Source organism: Magallana gigas, chromosome 4 (assembly GCF_963853765.1).
Source record: "Magallana gigas chromosome 4, xbMagGiga1.1, whole genome shotgun sequence".
In the NCBI taxonomy this organism is placed as follows: Eukaryota; Metazoa; Mollusca; class Bivalvia; order Ostreida; family Ostreidae; genus Magallana; species Magallana gigas.
The window spans coordinates 42332188-42355826 of NC_088856.1; the positions used below are offsets into that span (position 1 = coordinate 42332188).

General features: G+C 36.2%; 2 protein-coding genes across 4 annotated transcripts in view; one reads left to right on the top strand and one right to left on the bottom strand.

The window, feature by feature from the left end:
• Nucleotides 1-16075, top strand: part of LOC105348811 (laminin subunit beta-1) — a 29372-nt gene extending 13297 nt beyond the window's left edge. For all 3 annotated transcript variants that reach the window (XM_066082489.1, XM_066082490.1, XM_066082491.1), the window contains exons 5-31: nucleotides 792-937; nucleotides 1263-1383; nucleotides 1857-2045; nucleotides 2310-2489; nucleotides 3251-3360; nucleotides 3910-4125; nucleotides 4536-4694; nucleotides 5021-5141; nucleotides 5293-5420; nucleotides 6566-6755; nucleotides 6999-7142; nucleotides 7443-7674; nucleotides 7829-7992; nucleotides 8310-8534; nucleotides 8845-9044; nucleotides 9415-9511; nucleotides 9789-9980; nucleotides 10129-10309; nucleotides 10459-10643; nucleotides 12034-12269; nucleotides 12628-12813; nucleotides 12989-13165; nucleotides 13595-13770; nucleotides 13961-14102; nucleotides 14344-14520; nucleotides 14627-14783; nucleotides 14943-16075. In XM_066082489.1, the coding sequence (XP_065938561.1) occupies nucleotides 792-937; nucleotides 1263-1383; nucleotides 1857-2045; nucleotides 2310-2489; nucleotides 3251-3360; nucleotides 3910-4125; nucleotides 4536-4694; nucleotides 5021-5141; nucleotides 5293-5420; nucleotides 6566-6755; nucleotides 6999-7142; nucleotides 7443-7674; nucleotides 7829-7992; nucleotides 8310-8534; nucleotides 8845-9044; nucleotides 9415-9511; nucleotides 9789-9980; nucleotides 10129-10309; nucleotides 10459-10643; nucleotides 12034-12269; nucleotides 12628-12813; nucleotides 12989-13165; nucleotides 13595-13770; nucleotides 13961-14102; nucleotides 14344-14520; nucleotides 14627-14783; nucleotides 14943-15082 (4571 nt within the window). In that variant the 3' untranslated portion in view covers nucleotides 15083-16075. The remainder of the gene's footprint in view (nucleotides 1-791; nucleotides 938-1262; nucleotides 1384-1856; nucleotides 2046-2309; nucleotides 2490-3250; nucleotides 3361-3909; nucleotides 4126-4535; nucleotides 4695-5020; nucleotides 5142-5292; nucleotides 5421-6565; nucleotides 6756-6998; nucleotides 7143-7442; nucleotides 7675-7828; nucleotides 7993-8309; nucleotides 8535-8844; nucleotides 9045-9414; nucleotides 9512-9788; nucleotides 9981-10128; nucleotides 10310-10458; nucleotides 10644-12033; nucleotides 12270-12627; nucleotides 12814-12988; nucleotides 13166-13594; nucleotides 13771-13960; nucleotides 14103-14343; nucleotides 14521-14626; nucleotides 14784-14942) is intronic.
• A 1407-nt stretch (nucleotides 16076-17482) lies between these two features.
• On the bottom strand, nucleotides 17483-20557 carry LOC105346070 (Tripartite motif-containing protein 2). The gene is made up of 2 exons (XM_066083372.1): nucleotides 20120-20557; nucleotides 17483-19213 (listed from the first exon to the last, which is right to left on the bottom strand). Exons 1-2 carry the CDS (start codon nucleotides 20120-20122, stop codon nucleotides 17483-17485), a joined length of 1734 nt encoding a protein of 577 aa, XP_065939444.1. The 5' UTR covers nucleotides 20123-20557.
• Nucleotides 20558-23639: the final 3082 nt, after the last annotated feature.

A 23639-nucleotide genomic window follows, 5' to 3' on the forward strand; every position in this document is an offset into this window, starting at 1 on the left:
TAGAAGGATTAATATCATTACTTAAATGTTTACTTAAGGCTCTATTTTTTGGAAGGTCTTAAATGAAAAGAAATATGAAAGTGTTGAAAGGAAGGGGGGGGGGTGAGATTGTTGAGGATATTCCAGATTCAGATTGTGGGATGGAGGGGGGGACGAGGTTGTTGAAATATTACTGGTATATACATCTATCATGGGAGAGGGTGTTTATAAACCATCTATCTTGTATGCCAAGGCCATGGTTTTGATTTTACATATTATCATGATATGCCATATTCAGATTTCTAAATGAGAAGTGTCATGCAGACAGGGAAATGTTACATAAAAAAGGTTGCACCATTTATTCCCAAATAGAATTGATACCTATAAAAGGACCTGAAGGGTTGAATATTGGTTACCGTAACTTTGTTGGAATTTTAAAGAAATTTTTACAAAAACTGATATTTCATATTCCATTTTAAAAGGGAGAAGGGTATTGGTACCCATTTAACCTCAATAAACATATCAAACTACAACCAAGGCATTGTATTGCTCAGAAAATTATGTTATAGTTTGTGAAGAGTTTTTATGATATTAAAGACTTACAACAATTGTGATGAATGTTTAAAAATTTTTATATCAAAGTTCAAGAATAAAACCTTATTACCATGTTGGCATCACATTAATTAATTGGTCATAAGTTGATCCAACTTAAAAAATTTTCATGACAAATTTTTATTGGAGCAATGAAGATACAGAGTTCAGATTTCTGCCATGTTTTGCTGGTTCTTTACCAACTTGAATTTCCTCTGCAGGGGATACGCTGCTGGACAACCGTCAGGAGATCAAGGACAAGTACTACTACGCAATGTATGACATGACGGTGCGCGGAAGCTGTAGTTGTTACGGACACGCCTCCCGGTGTGAGCCAGTGGACGGCTACAACAACAGACCTGACATGGTAAGTATAATTAATTCAGCTGGGACAAGAACTCAATGGTTAACCTCTGCTAGTGAAACGAAGAAGATTTAATAACAATGCAAGAAAAAGTTTTATTGAATAAAACATGACATACTGGATTAAGAAGATTGTAAGAAATTTTTCTCAAAACAAAATGATAATTGTTTTATACATGTATATCACTGCATGAAAAGGAATCTTTTATTAATCTTTTATACTTGACAGTGCATTGATTTACATATATACATGGAGCATGAAGTTATAGTTAGATTTTTTTATTGTTAATTTTGTATGGTTTCTATAAGTTTTGGGGTTTTTGTTTTAGGTTCATGGTCAATGTGTTTGTACACACAACACCAAGGGACGTAACTGTGAGCAGTGCCAGGACTTCTATAATGATCTCCCTTGGCGACCAGCAAGGCAGAATGCCTCTAATGCTTGTAAAAGTAGGTATTAAAACCCCCATGAAAAATATATCTTAATTTTTTCAGGCTCATGTATTCTACATGTTTTTTCTTTTTTATTGCAAGAATTGTGAAGGGGAATATTGGTAAATTTTTTTACTTTATTAGAAAAGTTTAAAACTTGGGTCATATACCCCCTTTTCAATATGGCAATAAAATGAATCCATGCAGCAGCATTTGACCTGATGCATGGGTGCCTGAGAAACAAGGCATTAATTGTTGTTGCCCTAATAGAAAAAGTAATATATGTACAGATTAGACACCAGTTATTATTCTCAGATTTACCGTATACATGTATGATTCTATAAAGAACCATACGTAAAAAATTAATTTAGGAATATCAAGATGTCCAAAGCTAATTGGTAAATGAAAGATTTCAGATACAGTGTTTTTCTTAAATGAGACAATATGCCTTACAAGCTGTACTGTATTGTATGAATGACAATTCTTCCCAGAGTGCAACTGCAACGGTCACTCTGACAGGTGTAAGTTTGACCCGGCCGTGTATGAGGCGAACGGAGGAATCAGTGGAGGGGTGTGTCTGGACTGTCAGCACAACACGATGGGGCGCAACTGTCAGCAGTGTACCGACATGTTCTACCAAGACCCGTATCAGGACATCCGCAGCTCAACCATCTGTAAACGTGAGTCTTAGAATAGCTGATTAATCTGTAAGAGAGCTTATGCAATAGAATGAAAATGTGAGGGATAGTGAAATGATTAAGCTGAAATAAACCTTCATATTAAAGTAACTAACTTAAGAAAAAATTTCAAGACTTAACCATTCGATAAATATAATTTGCAATTCCCATCTTTGAAAATCACACAATAGTACACTTAACGGGTACTCTATTATTACTGTAATTTTATATCACTCCCACTAACCAGTGGTGTCCAACTATTTGTAGCTTGTGACTGTGACCCGTCGGGTTCCCTTTTGGGTGGGCGCTGTGATGATCACTCGGACGAGAGAAACGGACTGGTTGCAGGGAGATGCCACTGTAAGGACCACGTGGAGGGCAAGCGCTGTGACACGTGTAAAGATGGTTTCTACAATCTGGATGAGTCTAATCAGCAGGGGTGTGAAGGTATTAAATTAGGTTGATTCTGCTGTTGTAGGATTAAGTGTGATCATTCTCCATTAAATCCATTCATTACTTTCCAAATGAAAGCTGAATACTATGATGCTAGTATATAACAACACATTTTGTGGAATTAGCAACGACACGCTGCAGCTATTTAATATTTGGCATGTTAAATGTACACATAATTATGACATAAAGTTGGATCACAGTTAAAACAATTCTGAAAATTTAAACTTTCCGCTGTACGTGTCGTACGTCCTAAATTGGTATTTAACACCTGAGCAATTCTTTATATAGCCTTGCTAATAAACCGGTCCTTAAGATCCAGGTGACACAAACAGGTATTCAAATGAAAACCTTATATTTCGGGATAAGTAATTCATTATTTTACCAAGTAGAAATTGATTTCTGTCTAATTTGTCCCTGAAACGAAAGAAATCATATTTCTTTTGTGTATATTTTATAAAATTTTCCCTTGAGAAGTTATTGTGTAATCTTTCCCATGTGAGTGTTGGCTAGGGAATCAGTGGAAAACACGAGTTGGATGAAAAACATGTATCCTCATAAATAAGAAATTTATCAAACAGGAGGATTATGATAAACAGCTGATGAATATTGATGTATGTCATTTCACAATGAGTTTATCATTTTTAGGTTTTGGTCAATGGTATTAATTTGATTGGCGAGCTGTTTGTTACATGAGATTACTGACCGCTTATGTTTGCTGTAGCCTACGTTTGATTTTCTCTTGACCTGTATTACAGCCTGTGACTGCAGTATGATTGGGACGGTCACTAATTCCTCCTGTGACAAGGACTCGGGAATGTGTCTGTGTAAACGATACGTCACTGGAGAGAGATGTGACACCTGTTACGTAAGTGGATCTTCTAAAAAACTGATTGAAAAAATATGTATTAACTCCCGCACTCCAAACTAAAAATATATACATATCTTTTATTTATGTAAATCTGTTGAACTGATGATATGCAAATGATGCTACAGTTTTGGAAGAGCAACCCTCAGGAAATACTGACCCATTATTTTGTGTACATATACCGGTACTGTAAACCAACTTTTATTCGCGGCGACTTTATTTCGCGATTAACTTCCAATAACTGGTTCGCGACGGCTAATGTTCGCGACGTAGCCTTATCATGACCCATGTTGTTCTAACAACCATAGGTTAAGGACTGGTTAGCGGCGAGAAATATTCGCGACTACGAGGCTCTCACCAACCTCGCGGAAATTTCTCGCACGGGAATAAAAGTTGGTTTACAGTATTCACTGACAATTGTTTGAATTTACCGCAGAGTTCCTTTTAAAGCTTGCCTGTATCTTGTTACTATAGTCTGGAATAGTTATCACATTGATACACAGCTGAAAATATGAAATAGTTAAGGTGTGTGTGCATTTGGTCTTTCAGCATGGATTTTATGGACTGAGTGACATTGACACTGGTTGTACACCATGTGACTGTGATGTGGGTGGGTCAATCAGTGAGGCGTGTGACCAGACAACGGGGGCATGTACTTGTAAACCCAACATCATTGGTAAGCAGTGTAACGAGCCCCGCCCAGGATATTACTACGCCATGCTGGATTATCTCCTTTATGAAGCTGAACTTGCCAAAGGATTTGGGGTAAGTTTGAGAACAAACCTTGTAATTTGTAATAAGTAATATAAAAAAAAAAATAAATTGTTAGATTAAAAAAATGTGGATTTTAGAAATAATGGCAATAACTTTAAAAAGCAACCAACTTTTTATTAAAAATGATTTTATTACATGCATTCCCATTCAGTAAAATGACACACTTGTGGGAATTTTAAAAAAGATTATCTATCAGGCTGAAGAACAGCAAAACATGTACATGTATATTATATATACACCTTAAAGTGATACACGTGCAGGAATAGAACAGATGTGTATCATTCATACATTTATATCTAATTTGATCTCATTACTGAATAGATAATCATCAAAAAGCAATGAGTGAAAAAAATCTAAAATATGACTTGAAGTACTATTTTATTGGTTTAATTTTTTCCCAGCAAGCTCGTCAGTACATCCAGGAGCCCTACGCCGATGGCTACCAGCCCTGGACGGGACCAGGGTACATGCTGGTTAGGGAGGGGGACAGCCTGGAGTTCAGTATCGACAACATCGAGTTCCCCACCAACTATGACATAGTCATCAGATATGATCTAAGGGTAGGTAACTCTCATTTTACAAAATTATAAATGGAAAAAAAAATTATAAAAAAAATGAATCCTGTTGTGACAACTAATAGCAATATTTTGTGTTTTAATTTGCATTCAGAAGTTTTGGTAAGTACTGGGGTTTTTTTTTAATATAAAAGGGAAACACAGAATGTTATCGTAAAGAGACTTAAGAGCATGCACAGGTGCTAATAGCATGCAATGTATGTTGAGGCTTTACAGAAGGTCTTGACAATACATTGGGGAATGGTCTTGAAAGGTACAATTAGTTTGATAATGTACTACAGATGCTACATGTACATTTCTTTGATAAACAGATGCCAGAAGTGTGGGAGGATGTCAAAGTTACAATTCGGCGGGACAAAATCCCAGATGAAAACGGTCCATGTGCCAACCATTTGCCACGAGATGATGATAAAAGCACCACCCTTAACCAAGGTTTGTTACTTGCAGAAAATTAGAACAGGAATCAATATGTTTAAAAAAGTTTCATACTGTTCGGGAAATATGAATTATTCAATACAAGTATATACTATAAATTTTTATGGCATTTCTGATTTTTTCAATATATTTTAAAAATATGATTTAGGATCGCGATATGTGGAAGTTACACCATCAGCCTGTCTCGAACCCAACACTAACTACACCATTCGTCTGGACTTCCGTCGCTACAAGTCGGGGTTATCTACCCCCGATGCCACGGCCTTGATTGACTCGGTAGGCTTCTTTTCCTTTTGATAGAGTGACTGTTTAAAATATTTTTGCACAATTACTTATCGTTGGTGAAAGATTTCTCGAGATTGTTGAGACACCTAATATTAAAGGTTTCCATATGTGTGAAACAGCTTAATGGTTTGCTGTACCTCTACTACATGTGCTAAGGTTTGATGAGTAATATATTAAAACAAATCATTTATCAGAGACATATTTGAGAAAAAAATAAATGTCTATGTAGAGTGTTATTCGAAGCAACTGTTATTATATTCCTGGTAAATTTTGACTTTGTCCTTGAATTTACAAACATTTAACAGGTCGAGACCACTATATTTTGTGACGTCGGCATAAATTTGCATACTAAATTAGGCATCTGTTTACTTTTATCGACAAACCAATCAGGTGAATGAGTTGCAAGGCATTGTGGGCTACTACAAGTTTCAGTGTATACAAAGCGTATTGAAAATATATACCATTTTGAATTGTCCTTTGGAAACTCATTTTAAATGATTTTTCAGAACGCGCGTTGATATTTTCTTCAGGGACAAACTACTTTATGCTGCATATAGCTTGTGCTTCTGCGTTTGTATATTTGTGCATTTCTACTACCGTGGCTACTAGTATTCACGTATGTTAAAAAATGTACAGTTACCTGTATTTATTTCTAGTGCACAATGATAAAGTCACCAATACACAACTGTGATGTTTTTTTTCTTATCAAAACCTGTTTGTACTTGTATGCGTATGTTTGTCAGTCGTTTGATACTGATCATTTTTGAAGCAACAATTAATCAACTAAAACAACAGTATTTTTTAATGTGAGCATGGAACAAAGTTAATGGTACGTAATGTTTCCTTTTTTACCTTCTAAAGTAAAAATCAAGATGTACAAACATTCCGGCAAGCAATTAAATATTGTGTATAAAACAGACAAATACCACGTGCGTTTGTTGAATCGTGAACACGTTATAGACCGTCATGCATTGCAACTCATTCACTGGATTGGAGAATCTGTTTGCCCAAAATACTGTCACGTGTTAAATAATGCTATCAATATAAGGTAGTGTACCCGACCTGTTTAAGGCACTTAAAAATTGTAAAATTTTTACATGTAACATATGAATCAGTTTGTCTCTTCCTCTTTGTAGATTGTCCTTGTGCCAGCCACAGATAGTATTCCAATCTTCCAAGTTTTTGGTTACTTGAACTTCATGAAGAATGAATTTCTTCGCTACAGATGTCGTGAGAAACAACTGACCCCGTACCGACCCAATTACCCAGAATTCTGCAAGAAACTCACCTTTAGCATCTCAACCAGCATGCTTCACCGCGCCCTGCGTAAGTCCCTATGCTTGGTCTAGATTCAAATGTCCCAAAATTTAAAAGAAGAATTTATTTGCCATTTTTGGCAACTTTATAAACAATCTTAAAAGTAATGGATGGATTATAAACTTCAGATAATTCGCTTCCAATGATACATGTTACCCTTTGTAAATTTCATGAAAATAATTGATTTGCCATGTGTTTACTTTGTAATAACATTTTACCTGGGATTTGTATGAAATTGTTCTCCCCTTACAGCCTGTGAATGTGACCCCACTGGGTCATTGAACTCAGAGTGTGAGCCTGCTGGGGGACAGTGTCTGTGTAAACCCAACGTGGTGGGCAGAAAGTGTGACCGCTGTGCCCCAGGGACCTACAACTTTGGGCCCGCTGGGTGTTCTGGTAAGTAGATGATAAACATAAATGGTAAATGTTGGTGATATGAATTAGGCATAATGTGTTTGCTAACATTTCCTATTTGCAGATTCCATTCTAAAACACTAAGAGAGCTAATTGACAGAGACAGTGAATTCTGGTCCAACATAAATATAGAAAAGCTATTTTTGATGATTGAAGTGACAGATACAGAAATTGAATATAAACAAACTATCTTGAATGTAGTTTTACATTAGGTGAAGGATTAATCTTGCATGTTTTTAATGCTGTAACACATATTGAACTTTAATTTGTTTATGTTGACAGCTTGTAACTGCCATGAGTACGGATCTCGAGACAACCTTTGTGATGCCCAGACTGGTCAGTGTCTGTGTATCTACAACGTGGGATCTCGTGACTGTAGTCAGTGTGAGGCCGGATACTGGGGATTCCCCCAGTGTCGGGCATGCGACTGTAACGGAAATGCAGAAACCTGTGATGACCTGACTGGGAGGTGTATTGCATGCCTTAATAACACTGCAGGAGACCACTGTGAGAGGTTAGAGGAAAATATTTTGAACCTTTCTTCTGTAGAGCAAGTTATTTGAAAATTAAAACATTTTCACAAGTTTTAATATTCTAGGTTTTGTTCTGTTATGTTATTAACTTGTCATGGAGTGATATTAAATTTCCTGAATGTTTTCTCTGCACAGTTGTGGTGCTGGTTATTATGGTGACCCAAGGAGTTATGTCAGGAAGCCCTGTCGCCCCTGTATGTGCCCCGGGGGTCCCACCAGTCTGACCCAGCATGCTGACGCCTGTTCAGAGGACCCTAGACAGGAGGTCATTATCTGCAACTGTCTGCCAGGATATCAAGGTACAGATAAGTACCTCTTAATAACACATGTGCAAAATAAGACAATGCTATTGATATACATTTGACCGGCATTATCATGAATTTTTACAATGTAGATACAGTACTTTAGAATTGTTTACCATAAAAGTGACGGTCAGAGATAAATGGCCAATAAAGGTCAAGGTCATTTGTTAAGTTAACAAAAAAGCCCTATTGAAACACTGAAATTTAGATCTTAATCCGTAATTATTAAGTCAGTAGAAGAAAGTAATGTATATTTGAATGACATAAACTATCATTACAAACCATTTATGTGGTGTGTGCTTGCTTTATTGTAGGACCTAACTGTGACACATGTGCAGAAAACTACTTTGGGAATCCCTTGGTAGCCAACAGTACATGTGAACCCTGCCTTTGTAACAATAACATTGACCCCAATGTGGATGGTAGCTGTGACACATCCTCTGGGGAGTGCCTCAAGTGTCTGTTTAACACTGAAGGGTTCAGCTGTGAGAAGTGTAAGCCTGGATACTATGGGGACGCAACCACCCAGAGCTGTGTCGGTAAGGGAATTTGGGGGTTAATGGCCATAATTATGGGTTTTTTAATGTTTAAACTGAAAGAATAGAAAAAATGTTTTTTCTCAGGTTGAAAGTCACTCAGTTTTAAGAGTTTTGCGAATGAAAAAAATTTAGGTTTCTTATCATTCAGACAATTACATTTGTACATGTATTAAATATTATATAGATAAGTTTATTTTGAATTCTGGTTAAATTGGTTGAAGATCTGGTTAAATTGAAGACTTTATTAATTTTTTCAGTGTAAAGAGGGACATTTCAAAAACAGATTTTGATCCATTATTTTTTTGAGCAGAGTGTGTATGTGACCCCTATGGTACGGACAGGTCAGCTGGGTCATGTGATAGAGAGACAGGGCAGTGCCCATGTCTCCCGAATGTGACCGGACTAAGGTGTGATGCCTGTCTTGCCGGCTACTGGAACATCACCAGTGGGGAGGGCTGCTCCGCCTGCGGGTGTGACCCTGAGGGGTCTCTTGGAATTACCTGTAATCAAGTAAGAATTGATTTTCTCCCAAACCCTCTATCAAAAAATAAGAAATAAATTAAGACCCAATATCTACTGTAGATTCCTTATTTTACACAAATACTTCATCTCGCAATAAGGCTGTTTTCTATCAAATCGTTAGAATCGAGAACGTAGAACTTTTCTCCTCATTTCTTATGGTTCTCAACTTTAAAATAATGGTGCGATATAAGAACCTGTGAAGAGTGTTTCTCAAGATTTTTAAACTGAAATTACTTCTTGTGTATATTAGGAATCTACAGTATGTAAAAGTGCTAAAAGCAGCCAAAAAAATAGATTTTATGATTTGTATTTGAGTAAATTTTGAGACACTATATGCCATAAATCGCTTGGATTTCAGTTTGATGGCCAGTGTGACTGTCAGCAGGAGAGGGGTGGCAGGGACTGCAGTCAGTGTGAGGACTTGTACTGGGGCAACCCCAAAGTCCAGTGTACAGGTGAGAATGAAAATAAGTTATCAAAGGGGAATACCTTGATTTGATGTTTTGTTTTTTTTTTATCTTAGTGGCTATTGGTAGAATGTCTCTATTTTTTAAGGTTATCCCTGGAGTACTTGAAAAATCTAGCTGTATTTCTGTTTTCAATACTGTTCTTGGATTACGTTTAACAATTAGAATTTGTGTATTTAAGTGTTATTCTGAGCCAATGTAAATCGTTCATGTTTTGCATTAATTGTTTTTTTTTATCTGTTTCCTCTGTTTCCTCTTCCTTCAGCCTGTGACTGTAATGGCCAGGGGTCAGCTGATATGCAGTGTGACCGCCGAACTGGACAGTGTGTGTGTCTGACTGGAATCAGTGGTTACAAGTGTGACCGCTGTGACAGAGGCACCACCGGAGAACTACCCAACTGTAAACCCTGTGGGGAGTGCTTTGATAACTGGGACAGAGTTATTAGGGATCTCAGAGGTATAGTCCCACCCCAAATCTTAAACATTCAATTCATCCTTTATATGATATCAATTTATAAATTGATGAAAGACTGATCGTTTGAAAAAAGGTCGGCTAATTTCTGTTTTACAAAATTTTAAAATGTCATGTCTTTTTCCAAACAAAGATAAAACCCAGTATTTGGTCAATGAGGCTCTGAAGATCAAGGCTACAGGAGTAGAGAAGGCATTTGAGAAGGAGTTTGCTGAAATGGAGAACAACATCCAGGAAATCCGAGACATCATTCGCAATGCAAATGTGTCCTCTAATGACATCAGAGACATTGAGATGAATCTCAAACAACTCAGGTCAGTATTACTCACTGGTAATACATAAAGCATAAAAATCTAAATTATATGTGTACTGTTAGTGTTTGTCATAGGTATTTACAACAGGAATTTTGAAATTGATTCAGATCTTCAGATGTAAGATGTTTGATTTTTTATTTGGTTGACAGGGAATCTCTGAATATCAGCTACACAGATTTAGAGAGGACGAAGGAGGAAATAGATGTAAGATCCAATAGTATCAGACAGGGCAACAATGACATCAGAGCCCTACAGATGGGTGTTGACAAACTCAAACAGAAAATAGAGAACCTGAAGAGAAATGCCACCAATGTCCAGGCTCAGGATGTGGAGGGTAAGGTCTTGACCAGGGGAGAGGAGGGGTAGATTTACTTTTTAAATCTTTAGTTGAATAAAATCTTTACTGAATTTGCAACTGTATTGAAAAGTTGAATTAAACATCTCCCCTTTTCATTGAGAGATACTATTATGGCTATTATACATATATTACATGTCTTCTCGGTCGACATACCAGAATATTTGCCCCGAGGTGACAGGAAAGCCCTGGAGTGTTATGTCGCCTGATGCCGAAGGCAGAGGGCAACATAACACTCCAGGGCTTTCCTGTCACCGAGGGACAAATATTCTGGTATTGTCGCCCGAGAAGACATGTAATATATGTTATATAACATTTTTGAAAATAAAAATCTGTTTAAGAATATATTTACCTCATTAACATGTGTATTTTTAAGTATTAATGCATCTTCATATGTTACAAATCAATTTTCTTGTAAAATGTCGATCGATGCTTTCAAACAGAACATAACTATTCAAATTAAACAATTAAAGTAAGTTTCTCTGAATAGGAGACACTGTCATGACATTTTTATTTTTGAGGAACTGTTAACGTTTGCGTAGCTAAATTTCGAACCCGACGGAATTAATATGCAGAATGATTGCATGCGAGGATGATATAACAGTTTCGGGAGGGCAATATAACCATATCCTGTGAAATATAACTTTTTATGGGAGGGCAATATAACTATTTCCGGTGTTATTCAGCAATTTTCAGGGCATAGTAATAAAATTATCTCATTTGTGACATAACGAAAAAACTTATTCAAAAATGTTATGTTATATAAATAGTGCCTGTTTGGGAGGGTAACAGTTGAAATTGACACCCCGAGAAAACCATTGTCAACCGACGCGAAGCGGAGGTTGACAATGGTTTTCGAGGGGTGTCAATTTCAACTGTTACCCTCCCAAACAGGCACTATTTATTTTGTTATACTGAATGTCTTAATTTTTAAGAAAATTTTACTGCTTTTATATAGGAATAACGTGAATTCTACAGCGAACCGTACGCGCAGAATTTTCGCGCATGTAACATTTTTTAATGTTACCCGTTGCTAAGTGCGTTGCTAACGCTGAGGGTAATAGCAAATATTATTAACTGCGTCTTAACCAATCAGATTTCAGTATTTAACATGAAAATATAACAATATAAATTATTATACCTCTGTGAATATTTTCTGTGTAAAATTACTACGATTAAACATGCTAACCATGAAAAAGTAAATACATGTAGGTATATACTATCTGTTCAAATTTTTGGCCTATTTTTTAAAGAAAAATGTCTCAATCAGTTATAATTATTATTCTGTTGTTTACATCGAATTCATTGTCATGGTCTTTATTAAGTGACAAAGATAAACCTGATAAAAAATTATAATTGTGTTTTCCAGGTGCATTCAACTTGACAAAGAAGGCCCAGGAAGTATCAATGGCAGCTCAGAGAAAAGTGGATGCAACTGACATAATTTTAGAGCAGTCAGAGACAACGAGAAAAGAAGTGAATGCAATGGTGGAAAGTCAGCACCAGGAGTTTGATAGAAAAGTAGCTGAGAACAGTAAAAATCTGAAGGAAGTCACGGATCAGATTACTGGCCTCGGAGACAAAATAACAGACATCAATGAAATGGTAAGATCCTTTTTGACAAAACATTTGCATATGAGTGAAGTCAATTGGGCAATTCAAAATGTTATCAGAATACAGAAACTGTCCTGAAAATATGTCAAGACCCTTACTTAAGGTCATATTGACAACTTCAAGGTCAGGAAAAATGAAGAATTTAAAAAAAAAAAAAGAAGTCGGGTTGTAGGGGAAGCAGGTTGGTTGTATCATTTATGAGCTCCCTCTCAGTACCTGTACATATAAAGATAAATTGAAAACTGCAGACCTTGAAGTTTAAATAAATTTGCTATGCAGTGACTAATGACTACCTATTTCTTTTAATGTACTGGACATCAAGCTTAGCTAAAGTCTTACTTTGATACAGGTGTGTGACAAACGTGGAGAGCCCTGCCACTCTGTGTGTGGAGGAGGTGGATGTGGAGTGTGTGGTGGAGAACAGAGCTGTGGAGACGGAGCGGTAAAAAAAGCAGAGAACGCCCTGGACCTGGCCCGCCAGGCAGAGGAACTGCTGAAAATCAAGGAGAGGAATGCAACAGAACTCTTACAGAAGGTTAGTAAGACAGAAAAAGAGAGAAATGGCATTACACATGGAGAAAAGAGAGAGATGGTCTTATACATGCAGAAAAAGAGAAAATATCAGTTTAAGAATTGTTTTGTTTGTAAATAAATGATTTTCTGTATGATACACACTGTTTATTTTATTTTGGTTGTATGTCATTAAACAGCTACAGAACTCTCAGAGAGGGGCAGAGATGGGCAAGGATGAGGCTCAGATGGCTTACAATGAGGCACTCAAAGCTAAGAACCAGACCGAGTACGCTCGCACAGCCCTCCAGGATCTGTTTGTCAGGATCTCGGGATTCCTGTCAGCAGATGGTGCCACCCCTAACGATATCAAATCTGTGAGTCAACATTGACAACATCTGTTGTTTTCAGCAAGATTTTGTTTTTTATGGTTTTTAAAATTATATATATATATATATATATATATATATATATATATATATATATATATATATATATATATATATATATACCGGTATATTGATGTTTTTGAAAAAAATTATATAAGTTGTTAAAGAATTTAAAGGAATTAAGATTCTATCTTTATTATGTGTACTGTATGTGTTTCCATTGCTTGAAAAATAACAAGTGTCTGTTATTTCACTGATTTCATCAAGTGTGTCTTTCCATGTTTACCTGAGTTAAGCTTGATATATATGAACCCCACAAATTAGCTCTTTCTTTCTTAACCAAAAATTAAAATAGTCTACAACACACAAAAGGAGTAATTATATGAAAAAAATAATTTTGATAATTTCCTGCTACAGATTGCAGAGGAAGTGCTGGCTATGAGCATATCGCTGACCCCCGATCAGATTCTAGATCTTGCCCAGAAGATAAACATCACCATACAGGGCCTTCAGAACATTGATGATATTCTGGCTGAGACAAGCAGTGACCTCGCTCGAGCCAAAGGACTCAAAGACCGAGCAGAAACAGCCGAGTGAGTTCTCTATTTTGAACAGCTTGTGATATTCTTATATATTGGTCTATATAATCTGTTAAAAGAAGAGGCTGTTCGAAATGGAATGTTATGTGTATGAACTAGCTTATGATTAATGGGAAGAAATCAAATTTTCTAGTACTATAATTTCTATACCTACAATGTATACCTATTTTGATCACTTTGTAAGGGCGGATGCCAAGTCCATTCTAGAGAAGGCAGAGGATGTACAGGCCAACCTGAAAGGGGCTACTGACGCCCAACAAGCTGCCCAAGTGGCCATTGCACAGGCCGATAAAGACATCGGAGACGCAGAACAGGATCTCACTCAGGTAATCCCTATGGGTTATTTACTCATTTTACATTCATCTTTTTCGTTTCTTTAACATTGTTTTGTTAATACTGACATTTTGTACATTTATAATTTCTCCTTTAACATGATTTATGTAGTATCCAAGACTGAAAAAAAAATGTTTTCATCTAGAGAAAAATTACCTGAGAGGAGCTTGAAGATGCTTTTTAAAAAGATAGAATAGGAATGTAAATATAAGCAAACATGTATTGGTGTTTCAGATTGAGTCAGAGACAGCTGCAGCCACTGACAAATCCAACCAGTCCCTGACATCACTGGGCTACCTGAGGGCCAGGCTACAGGAGCTTAAGGAGAAATACATTGAGAACGAACAGAGAGTGGACAATGCTGAGATGGCGGCCCAGGAGGCCAACAAACTGGCCCTGAGGGCAGAAGAGGTCAGTACATGTATTGAATTAGGAACTACCCTCTTGATGCAGACATTTTTTGTAATTTAAAATGTAAATAGTTTAGAAACACACCATTTTTCTTCTTTTTTTTAAGGCGGCAAACCAACTTCAAAATAAATATACCACCACAGCTCAGGATCTCAATTCGAGATACAATCTCACAACTCAGGCTCAATCTCGTGCTGAGACTCTCAAGAGGAGAGCTGATAAATTGGCCACCGATACCACAGCTAAGCTGAAAAAGTTGAAAGGTAAACGCATTGTAGTCACAATTTGTTAAGCAAATAGTTCCATTAATGATCACTGAATATAAGGATGATTTTTCGCAATTTACCTTTGCATTGAGAGGACAAATTTTAAATTAAAAAAAACTTGTGTATACTTATGAAATTTATTTTATTGTGTTACAGATATGCAGGAAAACTTCAATGCAAATGAGAAGAGACTGAATAAGCTTTCCACTGACATTGATGAACTCAATCGACGAATGGCAGAATATTTACAAGCCATCAACGACAAAGCTACAAATTATTACAACTGTAAAACATAAGAACAAAATCCTGTTACTCAGTGATTTGATGACTTAGCATGGAGTGTATAAGGACAGCTAGCATTGTATGGGACCACTCGGTGTGCCAGTAGTTAGACAGTGGTCAGACAATTCACATGGTATTTCAAGGTGATTTCTACTGGAGAAAGTATTATACATGTGTGGTCAGCATTATCTGTTGTAGTCGTAGCCTGTGATACCATCTATGTATTCTATTGTATGCTCCAAATGATCTTGGAGAGAAACTATGGTAGGAATTGAAGGAATTACTATGTACAGTAGTTTACATTGTTCATTGTTTATGATGGACATCTTCTCTCCTTTTCCTCTCAATATCATGTGTAAATGTACATTTATTATACATTATGTATTGGCCCTTTTCATACAGCTGATGTTGTCAAGTATATGACAATGGCTACTTTCACTTTGATGACCTTTGCCCTCTATTAGGTTCAAATTGATCACATGACCAAAACCAGGCATCAATGATAATGAACCTGTGAATATGAATGTGCAAGATTTTTTATTTGTTAACTGTATATTATTAGCTTTATATACGTGTATTTTACAGTTCTTTATGAAAGTTTGATCCACTTTTTTATGAATGTACTTTTGAATAGCAGGTGATTGGGCTGTAGTTTTTCACCTTGCAGCAAGAGCCCCTTTCTAATGTTATATGCATGCGTGTGTTCCTTTTGTAAAATAATCATTGTACATGAAGTCATACACATTATTTTTTGGTGACACTCAGTGTGTTTCTGCCATGTTGTGTAATAAGTCTCTTGTTTCCTCGCATATAATGCTCATTTATAATAACCTCTGTGATGTTGCACTGCTAAAGATCAAATTTGTCAAATTATACATTGGAGTCAAGTTGTGTGGTCTTTTCTATTTCATTTTCAACATCTTTAACAAAATCGAATGTCGCGAATTATCGGAACAAAATTTCTATTTTAGTGTAATTTAATCTCTGTTCTAAATCCACCCCACCCACCCCCCCCCCCCCCTTTGAAAAAAAAATCTGGATATTAGAACTAAAGGCTGGTCTGGGAGCTATAAGATATTTACCTCCACCCCTTTTTCTGAAACATGGGCAGACTTTATGCAAAAACCAAGAAAATTGGATTTTTTAATCTTTTACTGGTGATAAGATATGGTTTGATAAAGGAGTAAGTGGCAAGTTAATATAGGGCATAATACATTAAGGTTTGGTTTCCATGGATACATTGACCAGCGTCAATTGATCTGATATACCTATATATTGCATCGTAATATAATGATTTCTATTGATTCACATCCTTTGCTTTATTTTATTAACCATCAACCAAAATGAATTGGATATAAATCATTTCTTTTCACACTGTAGCATATACAATTTTTTTAAATATTGCCTGTCACAATATTAGCTTTTATATGGTTACTTATATATGTTTCAAATGTATACAAAGAGGATATTAGAAGTTGTAGATGTTCATATATGTTTCATATGGTGCTATAATTGTAGAAAATACAAAACTTGCAAATCCTGATATTTCTTTCTACCAAGCAACCATGTATATAGAAAAGCATTTACTGAGCCCAATGTACAAGGTTGTCAAAAATGTTACTCGAGAGGTTGAATGCAAATTATTTTTGATTTTTATACTATTGGGGTAATAATCGGTACAGTTATAGGTAATATATCATTTCTCGTTGACTTCACAAACGTCTGAGATTTCATATAAGTATTAGTGCACCAGCAATTAGAATTCTGATGGAAAACTCCTTCCGCCATCAACTCCACCTAGTGGTTTTTGGTGTTTATCAATCCATCTTTCCATCAATTTTTCTATTTCATAAACGAATAATTTTAAATTCTTGTTCTGCAAACGATGATATCCATCTTGTATACTACTGGAGCTTAGTTGAAATCAACAGACATGGTAATTTTACCTCACAGTAGGAAAACCCCGGTACTTACAGAATTTGTGTAAACACCCCCCCCCCCCCTTTTTTCTATAGAAATATGATACAATGTCATGTATTTAGTTTACTTATCTCATCATTTAAAGACAGATTTGTTCAAATAAGAATTTTACCTCAAAATAAATTCACATTTTTCTACAAGTGTTTTCTTTTTATTGTCATCTCATGTTGAGTGCATTGGTTAATATTGAAATAAGTTTAAAAACAATTAAAGCTTTTGTTTAGATTAATTAAGCAGTTTCTAATTGCTAAAAATAAATATTCTTTATACATATATTAGTTATATATTTATTCGTCAATTCTCTACGAATCGATACATGAGTCATTGTATTAATTATAATAAGTATTGTACATGTAAATATCATTTATTGTGCACTAACATGATGCTATAGTAACATAAACACAGTACCTAAAAGAGGTAAGGATATATATAGTTCACTGAAGATACTTGTACACTTTCACTGTGTCGGTGGTGTATTGTCCCACCCAGAGATTGTTCTCATCATCCACACACACACTAAAGGGATGATCTACCCCATGTTGTTCTGTGAATAGTAAAGACAAGAACTGACCGTCCTGATCCAGGAGATGAACTGATTTACTGATATCATCACACACCAGGATGTGACCGAGTACATCAGTACATATTCCATAGGGAGTAATCCTTGACCTCTGACCTGTGTAGGAGAACCTGTGTTGTCCTGATTTATCCACCACCACTACAGCATCATTGTTATAGTCTGATACACAGACATCACCATTGATGTTTTCTGTGATGTAGTGTGGATACTTGTACAGTGGCTGTCCTTTGTTGTCTCTCTGTATGCTCTGTATTTCTGTCCCTGCCTTGTTGTACCTGGTGACTTTAGCCTCTTCATCTGTCTGCATCCCCACCAGTATGTCCCTGTTGATGTGGGAGGAGTATATACTGAGTGGTTCCCAGTCTCCTGTTTTAATGAATTCAGTGATTGTATTATCCGGTGTTATCCTATTGATGACTTTGTTGTGTATGTCTGTATAGATCAGATCCCCGTCCTGTGTCACTGTGTGGTAGCCTTCGGATGTTGAACCACTGGTTTGTATCTCCTGTAGCTGATTCCCCTGTAGATCTGTTTGGACAAGGATACCACCATAATCACTGACCCAGAGTCTGCCTGATTTACCCAGTGATATATGAAATACATCATAAACACCTGGTACTGTGTACTCCCTGACCTTGGTGACAGAGGAAGACAGAGACAGTGTTTGTTTCACGTCAGATTTCTCTCTGTCTTGTTTCCTCTGTTTCCCTGTAGGTTTCAACTGTGTAGAGGCAGTCTCCATGGGCTTTATTTTTCTGTTCTCTGGTTTAGTGTTAGGAACAGTTATTCTACCCAGCAGTTTGGCGACATCTTCCTTGCTGTATTGACCAGCAGTAAATACGGGTGGGACTGGTTTGGATGTCTCTGGTATTGGTTTTATCAGTATTTTTTCAGATTTAAGAGCAAATGTTAAATTGTTGATGTCTGAGGGAGATAGGTAACCATAAAATGTTTTGACTAAACCATTGAGATAGTTTATATAATCATCTATTCCTTGGTTTTGACCGTTTAATGTTTGTAATAATGACTGTTCTATTTTGTCGACTTGTTCTATTTTATCTGATGTAATTGTTTCTACCAGCTTTTTCACAGACTCAGCTTCAGCTTTCATGGACGTTCTTATGTCTTCCATGGTCTTCTTTATTTTTGTGACATCTCCTGCAATTTCCTTTTTCAGATCTTTAGAAGTAGGCTCAAAATAGCTTCGAATGTTGGCAATTTCTTTGTTATAAATCGAAACCTTTTCGGCAAAGACTATTTCTAGGTTGGTAAACCAATGGCCGCGGTGTTCTTTGGTGCCTGTGCATTTAGAACAAATGGGAATCTGGCATTCCCCACAGAGAAGATCTATTTCTTTTTTGTGGATCTTGCATTTCTCTACAGGAAGTTGACGTTTGCGAAGCTTATAAGGGACAACCTCATGGATCTTGGTTTTCTTATTCTTCTGATGTTCATCTCTGCATTGTTCACACATTGGTTGGTGACAGTCATTGCAGTAAAACTGGCAGTTCCTCTCACAGTCTTCAGTGCCACACACCAAATAATGCTGGGCGTCGGGTGGTATTTGGGATTCAGATAATGCCATCTGAAATGAGAAAACTACTAGTTGAAGGCAGCTGTGGCATTTGTTTGCTATCAAAATTAAAAATCATGAAAAAGTCATTCATTGTAACCCCCCCCCTCCCCGCACACACACACACACACACACACACACACACACACACACACACACACACACACACACGCTAATATACACACTGCACTTTTACATTTAACTATTAATAATATAGGTCACAATTTGATGTAATTGAAGGATTTGATTTGTCCATTCCTTACCATTACTACAATCTTCAAGATATTCATCTCTAGTGTTCAACAAAAATTTAAAAATAAACTAAATTTAGCAATGTACATATAATTATGCACAGATCCAGACATTTTTGGAGGGTTAGAGAGATAATTGTTTGTTTGGTGATAGGGAAGTAATTAAAATAAATTTAATATTTTCAAGAGGGGGGGGGGTTCCGATCCCAACCCGCCCCCTACCACACTTACGTGTACATCTGTGCATGGTAACCCCCATCCTTTACAAATCAAATATGGACTATAATATAAACATATAAAAACTTAAATCATTTCTGTTTGTTATATAGATCTAAAAGAAATTTGAATTAAACAAAATTTATTGGTAAGTTTAAAGGAAAATTAAAGACCCTCCTTTTTTCGTGGCAACTTACTACTGCTCCGTGTTCGGAACTCCGAATATTGTCCTCCGCGTTGGGAATTTAAGCCGTATGATGGGGGTGTATACTACCATGTATTTTTAAAACATGGCCACAACTTTCGGTTTATATAATGCTAACTTGCATATAAAATCGTCCAGTGTTGATCGACTTGATAATCGGGTAATCTTGAAGAAAATCACTATTATGTTAGGGAATATGTCACTTATTTGCCATCATTAGATATAGATACAATTATTCTAACTCACCATCAATGTGACCTTAAAATTAGTTCAGCCATTATCGCTTGGAAGACACCCGAGAGAATACGAGACTTGTGTAATTTACTTCCTGGTTGTAAACATAGGTAGAGATCTGAGACGTGTTCAGCAGACCGAGTCCTCACGACGCGATCGACTGCCAAAACTAGGGGTGATTTTGGCGAGCGCTTGCGAGCACCTGCTCTATTGAATACGTCTAAAGTTTAATTCTTCTGACCTCTACCTTGAATAAATAAACACCCCCCACCCCCACACACGCACTTTTTTAGATGAAGAAAATTCGTCAGATATGAACAACTTGACGTACAGATTACTTTGTGTCTGTCCAGTTAACGTTTATATCCTATCTCAATGATTAACGTAATCTGATATTTTCCGTTCTGCTTTTCGTTCCGCGTTTTAGCGCTATATATTATATCAATATGAGTTATTCAGTATGAGAAATCTGTATAAATACAATATAAAGCAAAGTTGATATTTGTACACCAAGTATAAATATTATGCAATTTAAGTTTAAACAATCTAAATCAACATATACACTGCTTTATATAGCTGTATAGAATGAATCAAAGTGTGCATGTCCTGCATGCACAAATTCAACAAAAATGTTCGGGCGGGTTGGGGAGGGGGGGGGGGGGTGTGGAATGTCCGATGTCTTTGTCTGCTATTATAGGTGTGTAGATATGGAGTAACCATAACTCAATAATTCTTTATCATAATTGACACGTTTTTGACAAAATATATATTGACACCTCAATTAATTACTCGGCCATTTGCAACTTTTATTGAATTAGCTGTAGTTCTGTTTATCCTAGACAAACCTGGAATTCATGAATCAATTAAAGAATTCATACTCCACAAACTGTTCATAGCAAAAACATGTTAATTATGAGAGAGAGAGAGAGAGAGAGAGAGAGAGAGAGAGAGAGAGAGAGAGAGAGAAATCTTATCGAAGTGACATTTTTAAAAGTATTATGAATAGGTCAATTAATATATATTGAGAGTGAAACATTATTCTACATTACACGTTGCGCGAGAAAAGTGAATTAAGATCGGGTTCGGACTTTCATTAACTTAAATTAGGTGGCGCGAAAACATCAACATCGACGAACTGTTTGTGTTTGTTTTGATGTCTGGATTAAAAAATAAAAAATGTCTACAAGGAAAAGACAAGGACAATATGACTGTTGATCTTCAAGTCGAATCCATCGCTATTGTACGGTTTGTAATAATTCTCTGCCATAGTGAGAACTTAAATTATCAGTCCCATTTATCAGTTTATATCAAAGGGTTGTAGAGGAGAAGAGTGGATCGTAAACCCCTGTCCTGCGAAGATGCATTTATGTTAGCATGTTCAGCTATTTTATCATACAATTTTCATAATTGTGTATTCTTTTCAGCATGTATACAAAAGAACACTTTAGTGCAGTGATAGTTTTCAACTTTAAACTGTTCTGTAAACAATGCATGTAAAGATTACAATTTAATTGATTCATGACCACACAGTTACTTTTGAAATTCAGAATGAAGTACAAAGAAGGTCAGTTATGGTAAAGAAGTTAATCGAATGGCGGTCTTACTAAAAAGCACCCAGGAGCGCCCAGGGTTATAAAAAAGCACCCGGGAGCGCCCGAGAAGCAAATATGGGCGCCCGGGATCCTAGATTCTTTTAAGATTGGTTGTAAAAACTCTTTTTTTTTATTGTTAATATGTATGCATACACTAGAATAAAAATTCGGGGAACTTTAATAATGCAGCAAACAAGAAAGACAACTCTAAATTGTAAAATAGCGTGTCATAATCTAATTATTCACCTGACAGGTAGCGGTTTCACAGCTGAGTCCGTTAGTTACCTGTGGTGCGGAATAGCAGGGTACAGGATAAAGAAATACACAAAGCTGTCATATAACGTCCCCTCTCCACCGTCTCATATACTCATAAGTAGAATGTCACGATATTTCAAACATTACCTGTTAATTCCTTGTTATATAGTTAATATAAAATTGTCAAATCTATCCCCATTGGGGATTTGAATTTTATTCAAATTATGGCTCTTAACGAGGCGGCCTCCACGTGGCAAGAGCTGGGCAACGGTATCTAAATTAAAATCTTGTTTTAAAAAATGTAAACAGATACTGGCAAACAACCTCATCCCTAGAAAGAATAATCTTACTGTGACCAGGCTCCGTAGGACATCTGTCATTTTAACGATAGAACATTCTATCTACCTCATCCCTAGATAAAAATAGTTTGTAACATATTTTATGAATGTAAAATTTCCATAAGACATTGGGGTATTTCTGCTAGCCGTGTATATTTTTATACTGGAATTATCGTTCTTCTTCTGCTCACTTGGTTATTTAATTGAGCAAATGTGAAATAATCCTAATTTCATAACAGATTTGTATTAAACTAACATAAATAATCTCCCGGGCGCCTATTTTTGCTCCTCGGGCGCTATTTTATTATCCCGGGCGATCTCGGTCGCTTTTTAGTGAGACCCAAATGGTAAATAAATCAAACTTATCCATGCCTCAGCTAGTGCACAGAAGGTGGTGGAAATGCAGTTACCCAAACAATGGAAATATATTTGTGTATATTTTTGATAATTAACATTCTTGTGAAAAAACTGTTTATAAATAGCTTTATTAAGATATTCTGATCATGAATAGCTTTTTCAAGCTATATAGCTAAATCAGGAGATTGCGCTAGACCTAATAGAGGTATCAAAATATACAGATGTATTTTTACAGATTGCCAATCAGATTGAATTGAGCAGAATTCGACGTGCTACAAATTTTTATTTCATTCACGGGGCACATGAATTTGACAGTAGTAATAGTGTGTAATATAAGGCTCAGTACTTCCTCCTACTAGCACTATATAGCTAGTGGGTTAACCATTTAGCTAATTTGGCAGAGTGTTGGTTTTTAATCTGAAAGGTCCTGGGTTTGAGCCTCGTTGTGGTCCATCCTCCTCTTCTATTACACAGTATTAGACTTCAAGATTTTTGTTAGAAAATTGTACTTGAAACTACGGTCACTTTACAAAAATAGCTGCTTAAAGAATGAAATTCTTTTTTTTTGTAAATTTATTCAAATCTACAGTCATTTTGAGTCACATATTATTATTTTGTTAAAAACCGGTTGATTAATTTTGACATAAAAAGGCAAATGACTACCGGTAGCTACCGAGGCTGAACAGTTACATGTATTTATACAGAAGCTTGTGTTTCAATGAAACATTTTATTTTAGAAACAAGACTTGTACATGTATCAAAATACTTGTATCATATAAAAGTTGAAAAAAAAAATCAATCGCAGGATCTAATTTCTGTTAATCTTGCAGCAAAAAACTGGTAAAAGTGGATTTGAGTCTGGAGTCTGATGACTATTTCGGTAATTTGGATTACTGTATGAATTTAGCAATTTAGAATTTTTAGGAGGTTCTAAACCCCCTGATCTCCTTTAGATTTACACTTGGATGGCTTTTTAATATTACATATAAC